At 42.9% G+C, this 19442-nt stretch overlaps 1 protein-coding gene across 1 annotated transcript in view; it reads right to left on the reverse strand.

Moving 5' to 3' along the window:
• Positions 1–19442, reverse strand: part of SLC26A5 (solute carrier family 26 member 5) — a 51924-nt gene that overhangs the window by 12995 nt on the left and 19487 nt on the right. Inside the window, exons 4-13 of the mRNA XM_027123823.1 lie at positions 16255–16365; positions 15004–15170; positions 14295–14459; positions 12204–12356; positions 9416–9498; positions 4628–4775; positions 3463–3576; positions 2592–2669; positions 1815–1910; positions 1482–1588 (exon numbers count right to left, since the gene is read on the reverse strand). Coding sequence (XP_026979624.1) covers positions 1482–1588; positions 1815–1910; positions 2592–2669; positions 3463–3576; positions 4628–4775; positions 9416–9498; positions 12204–12356; positions 14295–14459; positions 15004–15170; positions 16255–16365 — 1222 coding nt within the window. The remainder of the gene's footprint in view (positions 1–1481; positions 1589–1814; positions 1911–2591; positions 2670–3462; positions 3577–4627; positions 4776–9415; positions 9499–12203; positions 12357–14294; positions 14460–15003; positions 15171–16254; positions 16366–19442) is intronic.

Consider the following 19442-nt stretch of genomic DNA (forward strand, 5'->3'; position numbering starts at 1 on the left):
AAAAAAAAAAAAAAAAAAAAAAAAAAACCACCAAAAAGTGAAAAAAAAGTCTCCAATTCTATACCATGGCTTGTTAAAGGATACAGATATTTTTAAACCATGATGTTCACTAAAGCTCTGAGAGAAAGAACTCTTGCATGTACTAATAATGCTCGTATAAAAACGGGGGGGGAGGGCTTCCCTGGTGGCGCGGTGGCTGAGAGTCTGCCTGCCGATGCAGGGGACATGGGTTCGTGCCCCGGTCCGGGAAGATCCCACATGCCGCGGAGCGGCTGGGCCCGTGAGCCATGGCCGCTGAGCCTGCGCGTGCGGAACCTGTGCTCCGCAACAGGAGAGGCCACAACAGTGAGAGGCCTGCGTACCGCAGAAAAAAAACCCCCAAAACCAAAAACAAACAAACAAAAACGAGGGGGAGGGTGAACTTCTTTTACATAAAAGTGGGTGACAGGGTAGAGTTTGTTATTAAAAACAGTGTAATTTTTGAGTTTAGATTCCACATTTCCCTCTATGTCGTTTCTGAAGAGGAAAATGCTCATTTCCTACGCTGTAGAGTGGGAAGCATCCCATCATTTCCATCTAGCAGCCCTTCAACATACCACAATCAAAACTTTAAGAACTATCGTGTGATTTGCAACTACAGGCAAAAACAGACTAACCTCATTTTCATTCCTCCCGTGTTAAATTTGTTGCGTGCACAGGATGTGTCAGGCGCTGTGCTAGGCTCTTCATGTGCATTATTCTCATTTGAACCTTACTGTGACTCTTTGAGGCAGCAAGTAAGAGTCTCATTTTATAGAGGCAGAGACGGAGGCTCCAAGAGGTCACGTAAAATCACAGAGCTTGTATAGAGTGTGCAGCCGGGACTTGAACCTAAGGTTGTCTGACTCCGAAGTCAGACTATTTGAAAACATAATGTTTCCTTTTTTTTTCTTTATAGTGATTTATTTATTTATCATGAACAGAGTATTTTTTTAAAGTTATTTTATACCTTCCCCATTGGGCTCAGCTTCGTACTAGGAGAAGAGATGACAGCTGATAATATTTCAGGGTGGAGGAAGGAACCGCTGTATGATAACTTGGTGTCAGCGTCTGCTCCATGTTATCAAAACCTATGTCAGCACTCGGTGCCAAAGCAGACTGCAAGAACACACAGTTCATTCACCCTCACAAGAGGGTAAATAAGCCAGGGTGCCACAGGGGCCAGAGTGGCAGGAACCATGAGACAAACTAGGCTCTTTTAAGAAAACCACTGATGGAATTATAAACTGTGATAGAGAAGAGCATCTGGCACGATCATATTGAGTTTTTCATTTGGCAGTTTGTTTATTTAGTCAACAAGCCCCATGAGTCCTCAGTTCCCTTTCATGCTGACCAGAAGTAACCAAAGAGCTTACTTTGACCAGATCGAGCTTTGATCTACGTTTAAACTCACTGTTGCCGTCTCAGGCAGGACGCACACCCATGCCAATCTGTGCACTCACCTCTGTGTTCTGTAAATTACAGTCATCAGTGCGATGATCACAGCAGTAATCAAGCCATAGTCCAATCCCAGGAACAAGGAGGAAACAAAAGTGGTAAGCCAGATGGTCTAAACAAAAGACAGAAAGCTTCAGGTAGAATCATGTGAAAAATTTCCTAAGAGTTACACACACACACACACACACACACACACAAACAGAGTACCTAGCCTTGTTGCCTAACTGGATACTGCATATAATAACTGGCCACAGTAACTTATCTTTCTCACATTTTTATCAGCAACAATACATTTGTTGCTATGACATATTCACCTAGCAATCACCTTTGTTACTTACCAGCTCTATCTTGCTGGTTCTCCAGAAAAAGGGGAGATCTGAGAATTGCATAAACATTCCTTTCAGGTTGACGATCACAATGGCCGACAGCACAGCCTGAAACACAGCACATTCATGCGTGCCTCTCCTCTTGTGTCCAGAGACCCCCCTCTGCTGGCCCTTCACTGTCCTGCAGCTGCCCTCCCACCGTCCTTTCCCCACTCCCTTCCTACAGGGCAGTGATGGTACATGTGGAGACAAGAACACCTGGATTTTCAGGACTTGGTTAGCTAAAATGGGACTTGAAAACCAGGCTTATATCCTAGTAGCAAACCTGCATGGTGGTCAAGAGGTTCAGAATTAAATGGTACTCAAGGACTTATCTCACCCATGGTCTTCCTGCACTATGATTTTCTCTAAGCTATAGCATTCCTGAGCTCTACTAGATTAAATGTTCCAGTAACTGAACGTTTTATGAGTGTAGGCCATCTCAAATTTTTAATGGGAGTATAAGGTCATAGAAGATCAAAGAGAGAAGAACCTTGGGAGATTAGCCAAACCAAAACCTCCACTTTGCAGATAAAGAAACTGAGAATCAAAGATGCTGAGATGGCTTTCCCTAGGTCCCAGTTGCTGGCAGACTGTGGAACAGGATATTGATCCTAGCCTTGGCCCTTTCTCATACCACCTCACTAGGGTTACAGTAAACACCCATGAGACAGCCACAAAAATATAAACAAATAAAATAGCAAAGTCTCTATACATGAGAAGACCTCACACCAAATCTAAGCTACATACCTGGGGTAATGATTCAAAGAGGAATCCAGTGGCTAATATGACCAGCAGAATCATTAATGAGGCCAAACAACCTGCAAGCTGAATGAGAGAAGACACGTGGAAGGGGCTTTTAGGAGACCTGAGTAAGAGGCGGGGCATAGGTTGGTCTTAGTCTTTTGATAATCACTGTGGGAAGATATGGCTTCACATAAGTCATCCATACCATTACATAAACCTGTAACTCATTCCCACTCCCTTTCTGAGGTTTTGGTTCCTCATATAGCCTTTAAACCAGAAGCTGAAATATTTAAATACCCTGAATGAAATGCCCGTGCCAGGGGTGGGGGAGAGGAGATGTGTGGTGCTGACCCAAGACTCACAGGGGCCAGAAGAGTTCAGATAAGACTTTTACCATCCAAAGTGGTAGCCACTAGCCACAGGTGGCTATTTAAATCTTAAAAAGTAAAATTAAATAAAATTAAAAATTCAGGTCTTGGTTGCACTAGCTACATTTCAAGTGCTCAAGAGCTACATGTGGCTAGTGGCTGCCATACTGGACAGTACAAATATCAAACATTTCCATCACAGCAGAAGGGTCTATTGGATGGTGCTGGCATCCTGCCCATACTCACTCTCAGGCTTTCATGACAACATCCTATGTCTGAACTTTGAGGTTTACTGGTAGCAGGGAGTGTTGTTTAATTTTTCGATTTGACTGGCGAATATACCCCTTTTCTGTAGATTCAGTTCCTTGTGATTTGCTTCAACCAATCATGCCTTTCTCTGATTCATACACAGCTCACTGGAGCATGGATCTTCAGGCAGAATACAATCAACAGATTAAAGTTTATCACCCAAATCACCAGACCTTGGAGGCCAGTTGCATACGCACCTGTGTCTTCCCTCCAGTTCCCTCCTGGACAAGGCTTCGAGACAAGGAGCATGAAATTGCAAAAGTCTGGAAGAGTGAGCCAGTGGAGTTGCACAGTCCCAGGGCAATGAGCTCCTTTACCACGTGGAAGCAAAGCACAAAAGAGATCAGTTATTTTTCAGGAAGCCAGGCACGATGGCCCATTTAATGCACATTTTCAGCAGTACAGGCTGTCTCTTCATTCTCTTTCCAGATACAAGAATTTGTTTAACATGAGTTCAAAACAGGAATTAATGCATTAATTTCTTGAATTAATTCAAGAAAAACACCTTGAATTTTTATTGTGTTGGAGATAAATGTTGCGCTCACCACCTAGCCCCCTCTTTCCCAAACACACTCTCTACACCAACAATGCTTTTGTTTTTAAAGAAAACTGCAGCAAAACGGACAAAATATTTTTGTCGTTTAAGAGAAAGTTATTGGTGAATAGGACTGCTGGCATCTTTTAAATGCCTGGGCTCTTGCTCATCAAGGAACCCCTGCCAGTGTCCTCTTGGGACCAGTGAGTGGGTCCTGATCTCAGGGCAACTTCCGGGTTTCCTAGATGGATTACTGTGTCTCGTATGAACATGGAGCGTCTCGTCTCCTCTTAGAAGTGCACAGTGTGAATTTCTAAGATAAATACACACTGGGTATTTAGCTTAGAAATAAATAATGGCTCACGGTATTCAGATTCAATACTTTATCTGTAGCTATCTTATAAAAGAAGGCGGCAAAGAATGTATTGTGGGGTTTAAGTGATGAATCATAAACTCAAAGTTCAGTGAACAAAGAGAAGGCTTTCCCGTGGAGTAAAAATGGTTCTGGAAAAACGTTAGATTCTCAGGCTGTGAGCTTTAAAAATAGGGATAGCGCCTAGAGGAGTATGGCAAACTGTCCACCTCAGAGTGGAGACTGCACCTACTGATGAGGTGAGGTAGGAGTCTGGACCTCAGTGTTCTGATGATTTAAGGCACACAAACCACGAAAAAATTGTAGTGTTGAATAAATACATGCTTCAAATACATCCATCACCAAAGTAATTTCTTTTCTACCAAGATGGAGAAATCCAGTTTATTTGTCTCCTATAGTAGAGCAAGATGACTGTGCCACCAGGAAACATCCGCAGGAAATTAATGAGTTTTACCTGATTGCCATCGACCTGGTAGCCATGCTTATTCGCCAAGGTCTTGGCCATTGAGATGGTCACCGAGAATCCAACGATCGCTATGGCAATGGCGTCCACGTACACAAGGTGGAAGAGGCTGGTGTCCGGATTGGCCGGAGGCAGCAGCCTGAAAGGTGAAGCTGACTTTAACCTGGGCATTGTGACCACTGGAAAAAAACATGCAGCTAGAGGGGAGCACTGTAGGGGGGCGTTATCTGCAGATGAGGTGATCAACACTTGGGTACTTGTTTGGCAAAAAGCAGGGCCCTCTTTGACACACAAGTTCTTTCCAGGCCCCAACCCCAGAGTGCCGGCTTTCTACCTGAATGGGTTATCAGCAGAGATCAAATGCCGTTTCATTTAGAAAAGGAGTAACCTCATACCTCACGGCAGCCCGTATGGCAGGTGTAAGTAAGACTCAGAGCAGGTAGAGGAGAGGGTCAGTGAAGCGCTCAGATGCCACAAGACATTCGAACCAAAAACTGAGGTGAGGAGGGAGGTGGACAGGGGTTATGATATCAGAGAATTACTACTGTCCGGGCAACACTAGGTACTCACTGCTCTCCCTTGCTGTTTGATGTAAGGACCCTGCTTCTTCCCTGGATCCCTTTAGGTGAGTGTCTAACATGGGAAATGAGCAGCAGATTATACTCCTTGGGTCACATCTGGGAATCTTAGGAATCTGGAGGGGCCAAAAGCGTGGCTCCTGGAGCTCCCCAATGGGGAACCTAATTTTTGTGGTCCATTCTCATAGTTTGGAACCTTTGTCCTAAAAGAACAGAATAGGTGTTCCCCAGAATGGTACGGGGGAAGGGGCAAGAGAGGTTTTCAAAGGCACCTGCTCCAATTCAAGGCACTGGGCTAAATAACAATATCACTTAATTGATGTACAATATTATTACTGTTACAGTCATTCATTAGGCGCTTCCTCTTGTGCCAGGTTCTGTGTTTATCTATCTCCAACAGCACTGTCAGCTGGGTACCATTATAATCCCCATTTTACAGATGAGGAAAATGAGGCATAGTGAGGTCAAGTAACTTGTCCAAGGTCAAACAGCTCATCTATTAAGTACAACAAAAACCACAAAGAACCCGTCTCTCCACACTATTTCTCATACTGTATCATATCACAGTGACAAAAGGGCTGTCTCAGCTTCTGAGGTAAGGGAAAGGGAGGGGAGCAAAGGAACCTAACATATGTTAAGCCTAGATTATGTGCTACATGCTTGATATATGTCATCTCATTTGCCCTCAAAACAATCCTTTTCGATGGGTGCCATTATTACCCCAATTTATACGTGAAAAAATGGATGCTTGCAGATGTTAAGTAATCTGCTGAAGATGGAGCAGGGAATCAGACGCGGGGGGTCTGCCTATAGAACTCACTGTCTTTTCCTTGCACTTTGCTACATAAGCACTAACCAGGAGAGAAGGCCTGGCAGCAGGTTTGGGTCTGAGGAATAAGAATATGAGAAAAGAATGTATGCTGCAATGAGTGAAGAGAAGTGAACCAAGGAACATGATATATTGCCGTGAATGGGATCTCTTAACAGTCAGCTGTCACTTTCTGGACACTGTATTATATATTTATGGTGTGTGTGTGTGTGTGTGCAGATAAGTGTGGTAGTTTGTTTCCAAATACAGCCACCACCAATTCCTCGCATACTTCTGTGTGCTGCTCCCCTATCTAGATGTGGTCTGTTTCCCCTCTGGTTGAATCTGGGCTGGCCTTGTGATTTGCTTTGACCAACAGAATGTGGTGGGAGTGATGTTGCATGAGTGCTGTAAGCAGCCTGGCAGCTTCTGCTTTTCTGTCCTGTTGCCCTGAGCTGACACCTAAAGAACCTGGCTACCCTGCTGGAGACCCGTTTGGAGAGAAGATGCCAGCCAGCCCTCAGCTGTTCCAGCCACTGCAGCTGAGCTGTCAGACATGTGAGCGAGGCCTTCTTGGATCCTCCAGCCCTGGTCACCCCTTCAGAGTCTGCAGCTGCCTGAGAGACCCCAAGGGAGACAACCACTCAGCTGAGCCCCACCTACACTGACAAACTGCGAGCAGATAAACGGACATTGTTATAAGCCACTGTTCTTCGGCAGTGAGACTCACAGAACACTGAAGCAGTATGACTGTATACAGATAGGAAGTCAGGGAGGCATTATTGGTTGCCTGCCTGGTTTTGGGCAAAGTTCCAGAAAGATAAGGTTTCTGGGAAGCCAAGTTTCAAAAAGGTAAAATGTTCTTAGTTTTTAAAAAAATGTTTAGCTCTCCTAGAGCCTGCGTGCCACAACTACTGAAGCCCGTGCTCTGCAACAAGAGAAGCCACTGCAACGAGTAGCCCGTGCACTGCACTGCAGAGTAGCCCCCGCTCGCTGCAACTAGAGAAAGCCTGCGTGCAGCAACGAAGACCCAACACAGCCAAAAATAAATAAATTAAATAAATAAATTTATTAAAAAAAAAAATTTAGCTCTCATACGTAGAGGGAAAGCAACATATTTGGGTATAATGCAATAGGGAAAGGAAGGTATTAGGTAGGAATGATGGTGGCATGTGAAATTTTTTTTTTTTTTTTGGCATGTGAATTTTTAAAAGGAGAAATCTAAGCGTGAAAATTCACATGTAGATTACTTGTGATTAGTTATTGAATAGGGTTATCTACTGGATCCAAAGACACATGTTTATCACATGACGAATTATGTTAGTGAGCCAGGTGTGAGGTAATGGAAAGATCACACAACTGGGTATCAGAAGATTGAGTTCTGGGTCCAGGCTGGGACATACCAAACTTCACTCACGTCTCTCAAATGTCACCTTCCTTGATACCCTACCTAAAACAGCAACCCCAGCCCCTCCTATCTCTTACCTGGCTTCCCTTGTCTTCGTAGCATGTCTCACTATTGATGTATTGTCTATTTCTCCTAGTAGAATATAAGTTCCATGAGACCAAAGGCTTTTATGCTTGCATGTTCACTTTTGTTTTTAACTGCTGTGTCCCTGGCACATAATAGGCACTCAATAAACATATGCTGAATAAATGGGAATAAATGAACTTTCTTCTCTGCTAAATGAAGATAACATATATCAACAGTGTAATTGTGAGCATCAACTGACATGGTGGGTATAAAAGTACTTAAAAAATTGTAAGTGCAAATAGAAAAACAAGGGTCATCACTGTGTTATACCTTTACATTGAATCATAAGTAACATGTTTATGACAGCAGTTCGCTGAAGTTGAATGCAGGCTTCTGAACTTTGGCTTAAAAAGCAACTCCTGCTGCCTGTGCTTCCCTGGAGATTCTTAGGTGGTTCCAGGGGCAAGGCCTGATGGAATATACCAGGTCCTGTCAATGTCCAGCATCTGGGCAAATGTCTGACTCTTCTTTTGGAAAGAGAGAACAGAGTGGCAAGAAAGAGACAGTACCAGGAACAGAAAGACAGAGACACGCAGAGCGGTACAGAGAGAGCCAGAGTATCAGAGAGGGACAGAGTGAGACCAGGAGAGGCTCGCAGTCACGCTCACTCCTTCAAATATAAAAATAATAGTAAAAATTTTAAAATGTAGAATTAGGTACAAGAAAAACAGATGAAGCAAAGAAGTAATATATGATTTAAAACTAGGAACCTGATTGAAATAAGGAGCCACAGAACTTTCAATTAACATGTCTTGAACGTGCACTGTGCATGCCAAATGCTACACTGGCTGCTCTAGACACATCTTCTCCTGTAACTCTCACAACTGCTCTTGAGATAGTCATCAATTACCATGCTTACCTAGCAGGGGAGGAAACTGAGGCTTTGAGAGGATAAGTGACTTGCCCAAGGTCACAAAGCTACTAAGTGGCAGGCTAGATTTAGCTTTTTAGCTCCAAAGCTTTTTTTGCTTTTAGCGCCAAAGCTACCCAGGAAGAGATCTAAAAAACCAATAAATGCTAAATAGGAAACAGAACAAAACGAAAACCCACATGCCATTTGTTGGTAGGACTGTAAAATGGTGCAACCACTTTCAAAAACATTATGGAGGTTCCTCAAAAAGTTAAAGCAGACTACCATATGATCCAGCAGTCCCAATTCTATGTATATATCCAAAAGAACTGAAAGCAGGGTCTTGAGGAAACACTTGCATACCCATGCTCATAGCAGGATTATTCACAATAGCTAAGAGGTGGAAGCAACCCAAATGTCCACCAACAGATGAATGCATAGACAAAATGTGGTATATACATAAGGTGGAATTTTATTCTGCTTTAAAGAAGAAGGAAATCCTGTCACGTGCTACAACGCGGATGAACGTTGGTATTATGCTAAATGAAATAAGCCAGTCACAGAGAAGGCAAGAGTACTAGAGTACTCGGAGTACTAGAGTAATCGGAGTACTAGAGTAATCGGATTCATGGAGAGAGAAAGTAGGGGATGGAGGGAAAGGAGAATGGGGAGTTATTGTTTAATGGTACAGTTTCAGATTTGCAAGATGAAAAAGTTCTGGAGATCTGTTTCACAGCAATGTGAATACGCTTAACACTACTGGACGGTACACTTATGAATGGTTAAAATGGTTAAGTTTTATGTTATTTTTTTCTTAACCACAATAAGCCACCCCCCCCCCCACACACACAGCCAAAAAAACCAAACTCAACCCCCCCGCCAAACCCTCAGCTATTTGTTACGTAGGAAAAAAAAAGATTGTTCATTGCAATACTAAAGCAGGAGTTCGAAGCAATAATAGATCCCTTGATTATTCAAGTCACACGGTTACTTGAAACTATTTTCCTACCCCAGAGGAAGTGTCCCAACGACATCCACATTGTACGATTCATGCAGGCTAAACCCAGCTGAAATGCCAGTTCCCATAACCACCTGAAACAGACACAAAACCAAACGTACCTTTAGAAATGAACATTCAAACACCACAAAAATAAGCTTCAAAGAACTTGCTAGCCAAGCCAAATCTATTCTCACTTTCTCGGTTTTTTAAAAAAAGAATTATAGTTAGCTTCCAGCAATTCTAACTTCTCCTAATGACCCTTCTCCACAAAATTAAAATGGACTCTACAGTCTCCTTGTGGCCTGGAATTCTTTTCTCTTTACTTTGTTCTGTTCCATCCCGAGGCATTTGGCTAGTTGGCTACAAACAAAGAAACCATAAAACCTTTCAGGAGTTGGCTTTGCCTTTGGGGCAGGTAAAATGAGGCTCTGGCCAAGGTGGCACAAATAAAGGACATGAAATACGTATTGTGAGGGTGGTACAGTGACAGTGTATCATCATAACATGTAGGTTTGGATCTATTGCACAATCTTTCTATGGACTCTTGTTTCCAGGACAGCAGCACCAAGGTGGTTAGAGGCCTCCACCAGCACCCCATGGCTATCTTCTCCCATGTCTGTTGCCAAGTCAGGGTCAGGGTGAAACCGCCCATCACGGAGTGTCCTTGTACATAAGGTTGCCTGGATTGTCGGGGCACAGATTCAGTCTGTGTGTAAAGTACAAGCCTTAGTGAGCTACAAGAAGAGAAAAATAACAGAAGGAGAGACAGCAACTTTCTTCATCCCAAAGAACCACTGCTTGTAGAACTTTCTGAGTGGGTTATAAAGGAGCGAAGGCATAGGGCTGGCCAGGGAAGGGAGCCAGACCCCCACCAAAGGGGGCTGCTGCAGGGAGCCAAGAAGAAGGTAAGCTCATTATCAGACACAGCAGCCCGAGAGACCAAGGGCGTGGCTGCTTCCGGCCGCTATGATGAAATGCCCCTTCTTTGTTGGTTGCAATGTCTGCCACGCTTAATTACATCCGTTGTGCATCGCAAACTGGGGGAGTGCCCAGAAAATTCAAATCCACAGGATACACATGGCTCAAGTTCCTGGAGCATCAACTTTATGCAGTGATAAATAAATTGAAACCAAAGCTTTCCTACCAACACAAACAGATGCATTGTGAAAGAGAATGCAGAACCCCAAACAATTTTATGATAAAAAAGGAACTGTATGTTTAATGAGAGTCATGAAGATTCTGTCCCGAATTTTCCAGTATGGCTTCCCTCTCCCTTGCTCTGAGGAGCATACAGATAAGAAGTTAAAAAAAAAACCCAAAAAACAAAAAACAGGTTCAACCATAATTTTAATGATAGAATTCTGGAGAACCATTGCCCTGGAAAACATGAAGGAAACTTTAAAGGGAATCTGGAAAGTGGACAAAACTAGGATCCCAAGCCAGGAAAGTCAGTCTTCATCATTTACTTCATGATTAGGGCCTGCCTTTCTCCACTGCCATGCGAAGGAGCTGAGAACCTCTTGCTGTTCTCCAAGAGGAAACAGGAACTCTGGGCCCAACCCCAATGAGAGAACAGGTCTTAAAACAGTGAGAGACAGTCCAATTCGGGTATAGACAAGATGAAAGCAAGGACAAGGGTCAAAGGGCCTGGCTTCTTTGTGAGCTATACGAGCCAGTGGTTCTTGTGGCTGGAACTTTTAGCTAGATTTGGATCAGACACCTATACGTTTTATTGCTTCTCCTTGTGGCTCCTGAACTATACACCAGACGCAAGAGGGAAGAGATATGGGGACATATGTGTATGTATAACTGATTCACTTTGTTATAAAGTAGAAACTAACACACCATTGTAAAGCAATGATACTCCAATAAAGATGTTAAAAAAACCAAAAATAAATAATAAAAAAAAAACTATACACCAAAGTGCTCCAGGCTCCCAAGGAGAACTCACCAGGACACTGTGGGACATGACTTTCAAGGAAAACAGTGACACGTGTCAGACACCATGCAAACTTCTAGTTTGAGGTAGTTCACAGTTTCGATATTAGTTCCTACTACATTCCTTTCAGTCACACCACATGTTTGCAAAGCTGGGCATTCAGTGGTCACTGTGATAAAAAAGCAGGTACCATGCAAAAATCAAAGTGAACAGGAAATGATGGTAGTGGTGTCCATCTGATTCCCAGGTTTGAGGGATTGTGAAGTGCCCACCAGCCGCCATACGCATTCATTGATAAATTACTGTGGTGATTTAAGAATGTCATAAAATATATTTTATTTCAATATATGTGCATTATTTTTACAAACAGTTCTTAAGTTGTTAGACATAAATACGTATGAAGTTGTTTGGACCTTACTACTTAGTAAATGGAACGATTACTTAGGCATTTCTTTTGGCCTAGGAGTGCCAGGAACCAAGAAAGTTTGGGAACCTTTGTCATTTGCTCTTTTCAGAATGGAAACAGCTTACTTTTTTCAGGTTATTAAAGTTTATATGTTCATTATAAAACAATTAGACAATAAAAACTTTGAAAAAGAAAAATCTCCATAATTTCACTCAAAGATAATTTACATTCACATTTTTATGGACAGACTTCAGCTATATTTTAAAAATCATCCATGACTCTACTTTAATGCTTTCCTTTTTTTGTCAGTGTATTTGTAAAAGTTCCCCTTGACAAATTCCAACCTTCTCTCGGCAGAAGTGAGAGAAAAGAGGTCAAGTCTCCTCCTCCCGGGTCCACTTCTAAACCCCGCACAGAAACAGGTAGGCGTAAGCTGCTGGACGCTGACTTACCGCAAAGAACTCTAAAGGAATGGGCGCTGGCAATTTTTCTTTAAATCTCTCATTAAACTCCTTGCCACCCAGCAGCAAACCAAAGACCATCAGCCCAACGCCTAGGGAACACACGTTGAGGTTTTTAACATTCTGCAACACAGCAACTGTACTCTGTAACACAGTGAACACTGGATGTTACATCAAGCAAGAGCCCCTGAATAGACAGAGACAGTCTAGTGCTCTAATTCACACCAGCCATCCCATTAGTGGACATTTCTAGCTAAAGGTTCTCAGGCTGAAGTCTCTCTCTCTGCAGCTTTCACCAATTAGGAGTCATTTTTACCCAGTCATACAACTTGGTAGTTGTAATCCTTACCTGACAATCTTAGATTACAGTGTTCTTTGCTACGCTAACATCTCAATGTAGAATGGTAAAATTCAGAAAAGTAACCCTGAAGCTGAGTCCTGAGCATTAGGAAAGGATTAGGGGTAATATCAGCAAAAAAATCCATAGGTAAATACATACGAAAGCTTTTAGGAGCTGAAAGAGGGAGAGAAATCACTGTTAGCAGATGAAAGACGAATCAGGTGAGCTTTGAAGGGAAGAGAGTGGCTGAAGCTTGGAAAGAAGCCCAGGAAAGTTAGAGAAGAAAGCCGCTTAATTTTCTCCTAAGGCTGCCGTCTCCGCACCCCAAATGCAGTCAGTACTTATCTGGACCCTGGGAAAGTAGGTTACCACCGAGCCCAGGCTACACACTTTTCCTATCAATGCCTAGGAGCATTCTCTAGTATGCTTGTCTGTTCTATTTCCTTTGTGACAAGGCATTTTGAGAAATCTCAGAGTAAGAAGCATGTTACCAGCTATTACGGGAAACGAAGAATTGAGTTATTTAGGGAATGCTCCCACAGTTGGACTCCATTCTAATCAGTGAAGGACTCAATTTAACTGTTACTTCCTCAAAGCGACTTTCCTAGACCCCTAATCTAAAGCTCTCTCTATTCAACTTTCAGAGCAGCCTGATTTTTTCTTCAGAGCACTTAACACAATTTGTACTTAATTACATATTTATGTGATTAGCAGTTTACTATGTGTCTTCCCATTGGACCGTAAACTCACTGCTCTGCCTAACACAGTGTCTGACACGTCAATACCTCCAAAGGCTAGAGATCTCTCATTCCAAGGATAGCTTCAGCAGCATCTCAGTTCTGGTATGTAGTGCTTACACTGTCATTTGGTTTTAACAATTTTCATAACTTCCTCTTTATCCATGGTTATTCAAAAATATGTTTTTGGTTTCCAAATGTATGGGGGTTTTAAAGCTATATTTAGTTATTGATTGCTAATTTACTGCACCATGTGAAACAATGCTGCATTTTTAGAATTTGTGATCAGTTTTACGTGACCACTCTCAACGTGATCAGTTATTACCATTGTTACCTACGTGCTTGCAAATAATTTATATCTTCTCTGAGTTGGGTAGAAGGATCTATGTCTATTTTATTAGATTAAACTGGTTAATTGTGACAGTTACACAATAGATCCTTTACAGACTTATTTTTTTGCCTGCTTGAGTAAGCAGTTTTTGAGAGAGATCTATTATCCCATAATGCCTTTAAATTATTTGTTAGTTCCCAAAGATAATCTAATTTGTCTTAAGAAAAAAGCTGTTTCTTTAGCTAACTAGAGTCAAGGTGAAATAACCAAATAAAGACGTAACCAGGGACTTCCCTGGTGCTCCAGTGGTTAAGACTCCGTGCTCCCAGTGCAGGGTGCCTGGGTTGGATCCCTGGTCAAGGAACTAGATCCTGCATGCTGCAACTAAGACCCAGCACAGCCGAATAAATAAATAAATATTAAAAAAAGACCTAACCAAAAAATTCCTTGTGAGGTAGATAGTACCATATATTAAAGAAATGAGACTTTAAGGTTTAATTTTCCTTGTAGTGCTCTTCTCAGAAAAGCCTTAGAATAACTAAATCTCCTCCATTTTATTGAAATTCTTGGAAATAAGAAAAGTGAGTCTTGAAGGTAAAAGAGATACAGAGGAGAAGGGGGAAAAATAAAGAAGGGAAAACAAGTACCAGTAAGTCGGGAAGTTGCTTACTTACATACACCACTGAAAAGATCCCACTGTACCGCTTTGTTTTAACTCCAAACAGGTATTTTAACATGGAGGTGAAGACATGCACAGCTGCCGCAGTGGTAAACCCACGGACCAGGGGCTCCGTGAGATATATGGCCACAAATCCAAACCTACAGACACCTAGGCAAAACTTTTTTTTTTTTAATGACAAAGAAACAAATAAATCACATGATAGGTCACGAAGTTAAAACCAACAGAAAACATTAAAAAGTTCTTTCTGGACCATTTTCTAATACTACAAACTTGCACCTGCAGCAAGTAAGTAGCTAATAAATCAATCACTGGTTATGCAGAAAACAACGGAAGGTTTGGAAGGGCCTGGAGCCCCACGGAGCAATGGGCACCCCCGTACTCTCTCTGTCCCTCAGAAGTGGGGGTAGGCTTAGTCATGTCACTTCCTGCTCCTTCCAGGCCCTCTTCCCATTACTAACCCATCCCGCTTCAAGCTAGTCTTGCTTTTGGAATCTCTAAAGTATCCAACTGAAGCTAGCTAGTTCCTATTCAGTATCAATTTAAGTAAGGCATGCAGTGGGACCGGCGTTCCTGAGCTATAAACCCTGAGCTCTGGAGTTTTGCTGGCTGACCCTATCCACCATGTAGACCAGCCAAATGTGCTCAACAGATATTTATTAAATGAGCAAATGAGAGCCCATTTCCACATCTGTGAGTCTTACCTGAATGATTCCTGTAAGTAAGGTCACAGACATGGCGACTTTCACTCTCAAAGCATCTCTTGCCTCCGTACTGTTGGTTGCGTTTACTCCTCCTGGAATGACTATATCATCTGGTACTAATCGAACAGCCACGCCGCCTATCATCAGGCTAATAACTGCAAATGGACCTGAAATAAGGAAGCACTAATCAGGGAAATTATGTTCAGTATGTCTGATGTGGTTGTTTCCAGTACCCCAGGAGACACAGGTAAGGTCAATAAATCCTCCTTGAAATAACACTGCACTGTGACAAAATCTTCCATCCCACACACTCTTCTAGAACCCTGACATCTCCCCATGAAGAGGTGGTCTAATTCCTCTCTCCTTGAATCTGGGTGGACTTGTGACATGCTAGTAATCAAAAGAATGCAGCAGAAGCGATACTGCGTGACTGCTGAGGCCAGGTAACAACAGGTGATGCGGCTTCCACCTGAGAGCTGTACTGCTTGCTTGTGCTGCAGCCCTACAGGCAAGAAAGCCCCAGTCAGGACCACGTGGAGAGAGGGTGAGGGCGGGTGGTAAGAAGAGAGGGAGGGGGAGTCCAGCCTTCCTGTAGCTGCTCTGGCTCTAGCTCCCACCTGACTCTTAACTGCTTGAGAGACTCCGAGCCTAAACTGCCCAGATGAGCCCTTCCCAAATCCTGACCCACAGGAACTGTGAGAGATAATCAAATGGTGGTTGTTTTTAGCTGCTAAACTTGGGGGGGGGTGTTACCCAGCAAGGGACAGCTGAGACCTTGTGTGTGTTGGCTGGTGGCAGCCTCAGGCAGCATCAACACTATTATGAAATCCACATAAATCTGATCCTAAATACACTAAAGAGAAACCAAGTACAATTCAGTGCCTAAAATAAGATGAAAATGCATTATATGCATGGTAATTAGGAACTTGCAGCATCACTAATAAAACAGAGGAAAAAAAAGAGATGCAGGCAAATTGTATTATGCACTCAAGCACTTATTTCACAGATTTCAACAATTGCTCTTTTTACACAAGAAAACTGTCTTTTTCTATTATGCCCAGATTATGAGAAAGCTGTTAGTTCTAGAAATCTTGAGGGGGAGTGTATTCTTTAAAAGCACCTACTGGGTATACAGTAACAAACGTTGTTACTAAGCAGATGTCCTAATAACAAACATGCTGTTTCTCTGGCACACTGCAAAGCTTGGAAATCCAAAAGGAAAGGTACTAAAATATCAACTGTAAGGTTTACCTATGGATATGTGTCTGGAGGTTCCAAAAAAACAATACATGATAACGGGGTAAAATGAAGAGTACAGGCCAAACACCGGAGGCACAGCTGCCAGCATTGCAAAGGCTAAACCTGTGGGATAAAAAACCAAACAGAAACGGGGAGCTCATTAGAAAACAGAGGGCTATGTGTGTTTTTCTCTTGGTTCTTTCTCTATGATGAACAAGTGAAAATCATGTTAATTTAAGCAGATGTGTTTTAACATGCCCACCCTTCCATCCCACTCTTACATGGAATCCTATATTTGTGTTCAGAGAGCCCAGGCTGAGACAGTTTTCCTTGTCGTCTCCTCTTTGCCAGGGGTGGGTTTTTTTCTGCTTTATTCTTTCCCAAATTACATAACAGCAGGAAGTCTTACTTGACTGGTGCAGTTGTAATCTGGTGTTGATGCCCAAATGCCAGCTGTTTCTCCAATGGGGTGTTTTCAGGGTTCTCTGGAGACCCGTTTTCAGTGAGGAGCTCCCACTGTACTATTCCCTGGCTGATGTAATGCCGCCCCCACCGACCTAGGCCCCTTACAGGTTCCAGTTCTTACACCTCCTCCAGGTTCTTTCTGCTGGCAGCTGCTCATCCTGTAGGCAGACTTCTTGGGCAGGTACCTTTCAAATGAGCCAAGCCAGGTTACCTCCCAGGGTGCCCAGTTATCTGATGCTTTACCCCAGTAAACTGTGCAAGTGCAGGCCATGCCCACAGGAGGGGTCCTCTTCATTTTGCTGTCATAGGCAGTTCACACCCTTTCACCTGTAGATTTATTTTTTTTGCAAGAATTAGGCAATAGTGCCCACAAACTCCAGGGGACACACGTCCAGTGCTCCAAGTGATTCTCTTGCAGTCCTTCCGTCCTTCCTTAACTTTAGGTGGAGGGGAAATGCATAGGGCTTTTTTCACCTTTCTCTCGAAAATTCTCATTCCAAATCTAGTATCAGTCTTCTTGTCCCCTTACATCCTGTTGGAGTGATGCACCGAGGAGAGAGCCTGTGTGTCATTCACTCATCGTTTTGTATGGATGGCCTGGAATCCCTCTTTAGAGCGTGTAAGCAATACACACCCTTTGTTCTCAGCTTTGGGGCCTCACCAAGTGTCTGGAATAACTAGAAAGTTCATGTAATGCATTGTCATATTGTGGATAAGAACATTTTAGCAAAAGAAGAGTTGGGAAAGCATCCCTATTTCATATGTAACAATATGGTAAGTTTAATGTTGCATTTAAAAATATTTTTTATTTCTAGCAAAGAAACACATGTCCATAGTATAAAAAGCCGAGCAGTACTAGGGAGGCTGGGAGGAAAAGCCAGCACTCTTCTGCCTTACTCTAGGTTCCACTCCCCAGAAGCACTCACTTCTAACTCTTTCAGCTGTTTTTCTACCGTTTATCTCCATTTTTCTAAATCAGCAGTTCCTACATGAGAGGATTCTGCCCACCTCCAGGGGACATCTGGCAATGTCTGAAGACATTTTTTATTACCAAGCCTGGGAGTGGGGCTGCTGCTGCATCTAGTGGGTAGAAGCCAGGGATGCTGCTACCCACCCTGCAATGCACAGGATGGCCCCCCCACCACCAGTGTACATGGTACAGGCTGAGAAACCCGTTCTACATAACCTGTTCACATTGTTACTTCTTGGTTTATCGTTGTAGATATAAACTGTTGACCTTCTGTAATGCCTATTTTTTTCAGATTCCTCTAGGTTATGATTTCAGGGTTATGTGACTTTTTTTTTCCTTTCTAGAAAGTTTTGGGATCTTCTATTTATTCCTGGTATTCTGATATTTTACAATGGTGTGTCTTGTTTTAAGTTAATTTTTCACGAATTCTGATGGGTACCTGATGGTTGCTCTCAGTCTGAAAACTCACGTATTTCAATTCTGAGAATATTCTTTGTCACTATAGCTCTTTTCTCTGGGTACAGTTGACCATCTGCCTTGTGCTGTAAGTTCTTGCAGGCTCTTTGGAGCTGAACAGGGCAAGGAAGAGCCTTTGTGAGCTCACAGTTCAATGGGTAGATGTTTACGTAATGTCTACAGGTCCAAAAAAAGTTGTGGAATGGCACTTCAGTGAAAACCCAACTAGGCTAAATTCTGAGGATTTCTTTGACGTATTCATTTACGTGCGTTCACTACAGCCATTTCCTGTGGCGCTGTCAGTCCAACTTGACTGAATGTCGGTCTAGCTCCTATTTCCCACTCCGGATGCCGAGCCTCTGTCTGCTCCTCCCCCTGCCCTCACCTCTGCCTTTAAATACATCCCTTTCTCTATCCTTGGGGTGTTGGTGCCAAAATTGTTGTGGAGAATGGTCCTAAACTTGATTTAAGGCTTTTGTTTAACAGATTTAATAGATTCGATAACTCAGTCACTTAGAAAATTAAAAACTCAGCTAACTGATCACTGGGAAAATTTTTTTTTTTTTTTTTTTTTTTTTTTAACAAATCGATTGTTCAGTAATTAGTTTTTGGGCAACTGGAGAAGGGAATAGATTTTCTGCCAGCTTACCTAGAGGCTGTTCAAGCCATTATCACCTTTTGACCACACTGAGTCACTGTCACCTCTAATTGGTCTCCCTACATTCATCCTGGTGACCTCTCGCCAGCCAAGTCCACTCCCCACACGACAGTCTCAGTGATCTCTTACCAGAAATACCCAACTGAAAAAAGCACGCTGACAGCTTTCACTGCGCTCAGAACGAAATCCAAAGGGTCCCGTCAAGGCTGTGCACACCTGCCACTGCTCGCCTTGCCAGGCTCCAGCCCCTCACTCCCCACACTCCTAGCACCCTGCCTCTCTCATAATTCTTCAAACACCCAATTCTCTTCCTGCTAAATGCCTTCACACATGCTATCACTTCTTCCTGAAGTGCACTTCTTCTCATTCTTTACCTCCCTGCTACTCGTCCTTCAGGTCTCACTTCAATCTCACCTTCTTAAAGGGGTTTTTGTGACTCACCTACTTAAATTAGGTCCCCCTAGTATCACCATGTCAGAGTGCCCTGTATCTTCCTTCACAGTGTTTACCATCATTTGCAATTAAAAACTGATGTGTGCTGTTATGTGCTTCATGTTTCTTTCCCTGATTGGATAGTTAGTTCCATGAAGATGGGGACGGCCAGGCAGATACTTGATAAATGTGTGTGAATAGATGAATAATCAATGAGTG

This window comes from Aethalodelphis obliquidens, unplaced genomic scaffold (genome assembly GCF_003676395.1).
Source record: "Aethalodelphis obliquidens isolate GAN/ISIS:26980383/991018 unplaced genomic scaffold, ASM367639v1 scaffold27, whole genome shotgun sequence".
In the NCBI taxonomy this organism is placed as follows: domain Eukaryota; kingdom Metazoa; phylum Chordata; class Mammalia; order Artiodactyla; family Delphinidae; genus Aethalodelphis; species Aethalodelphis obliquidens.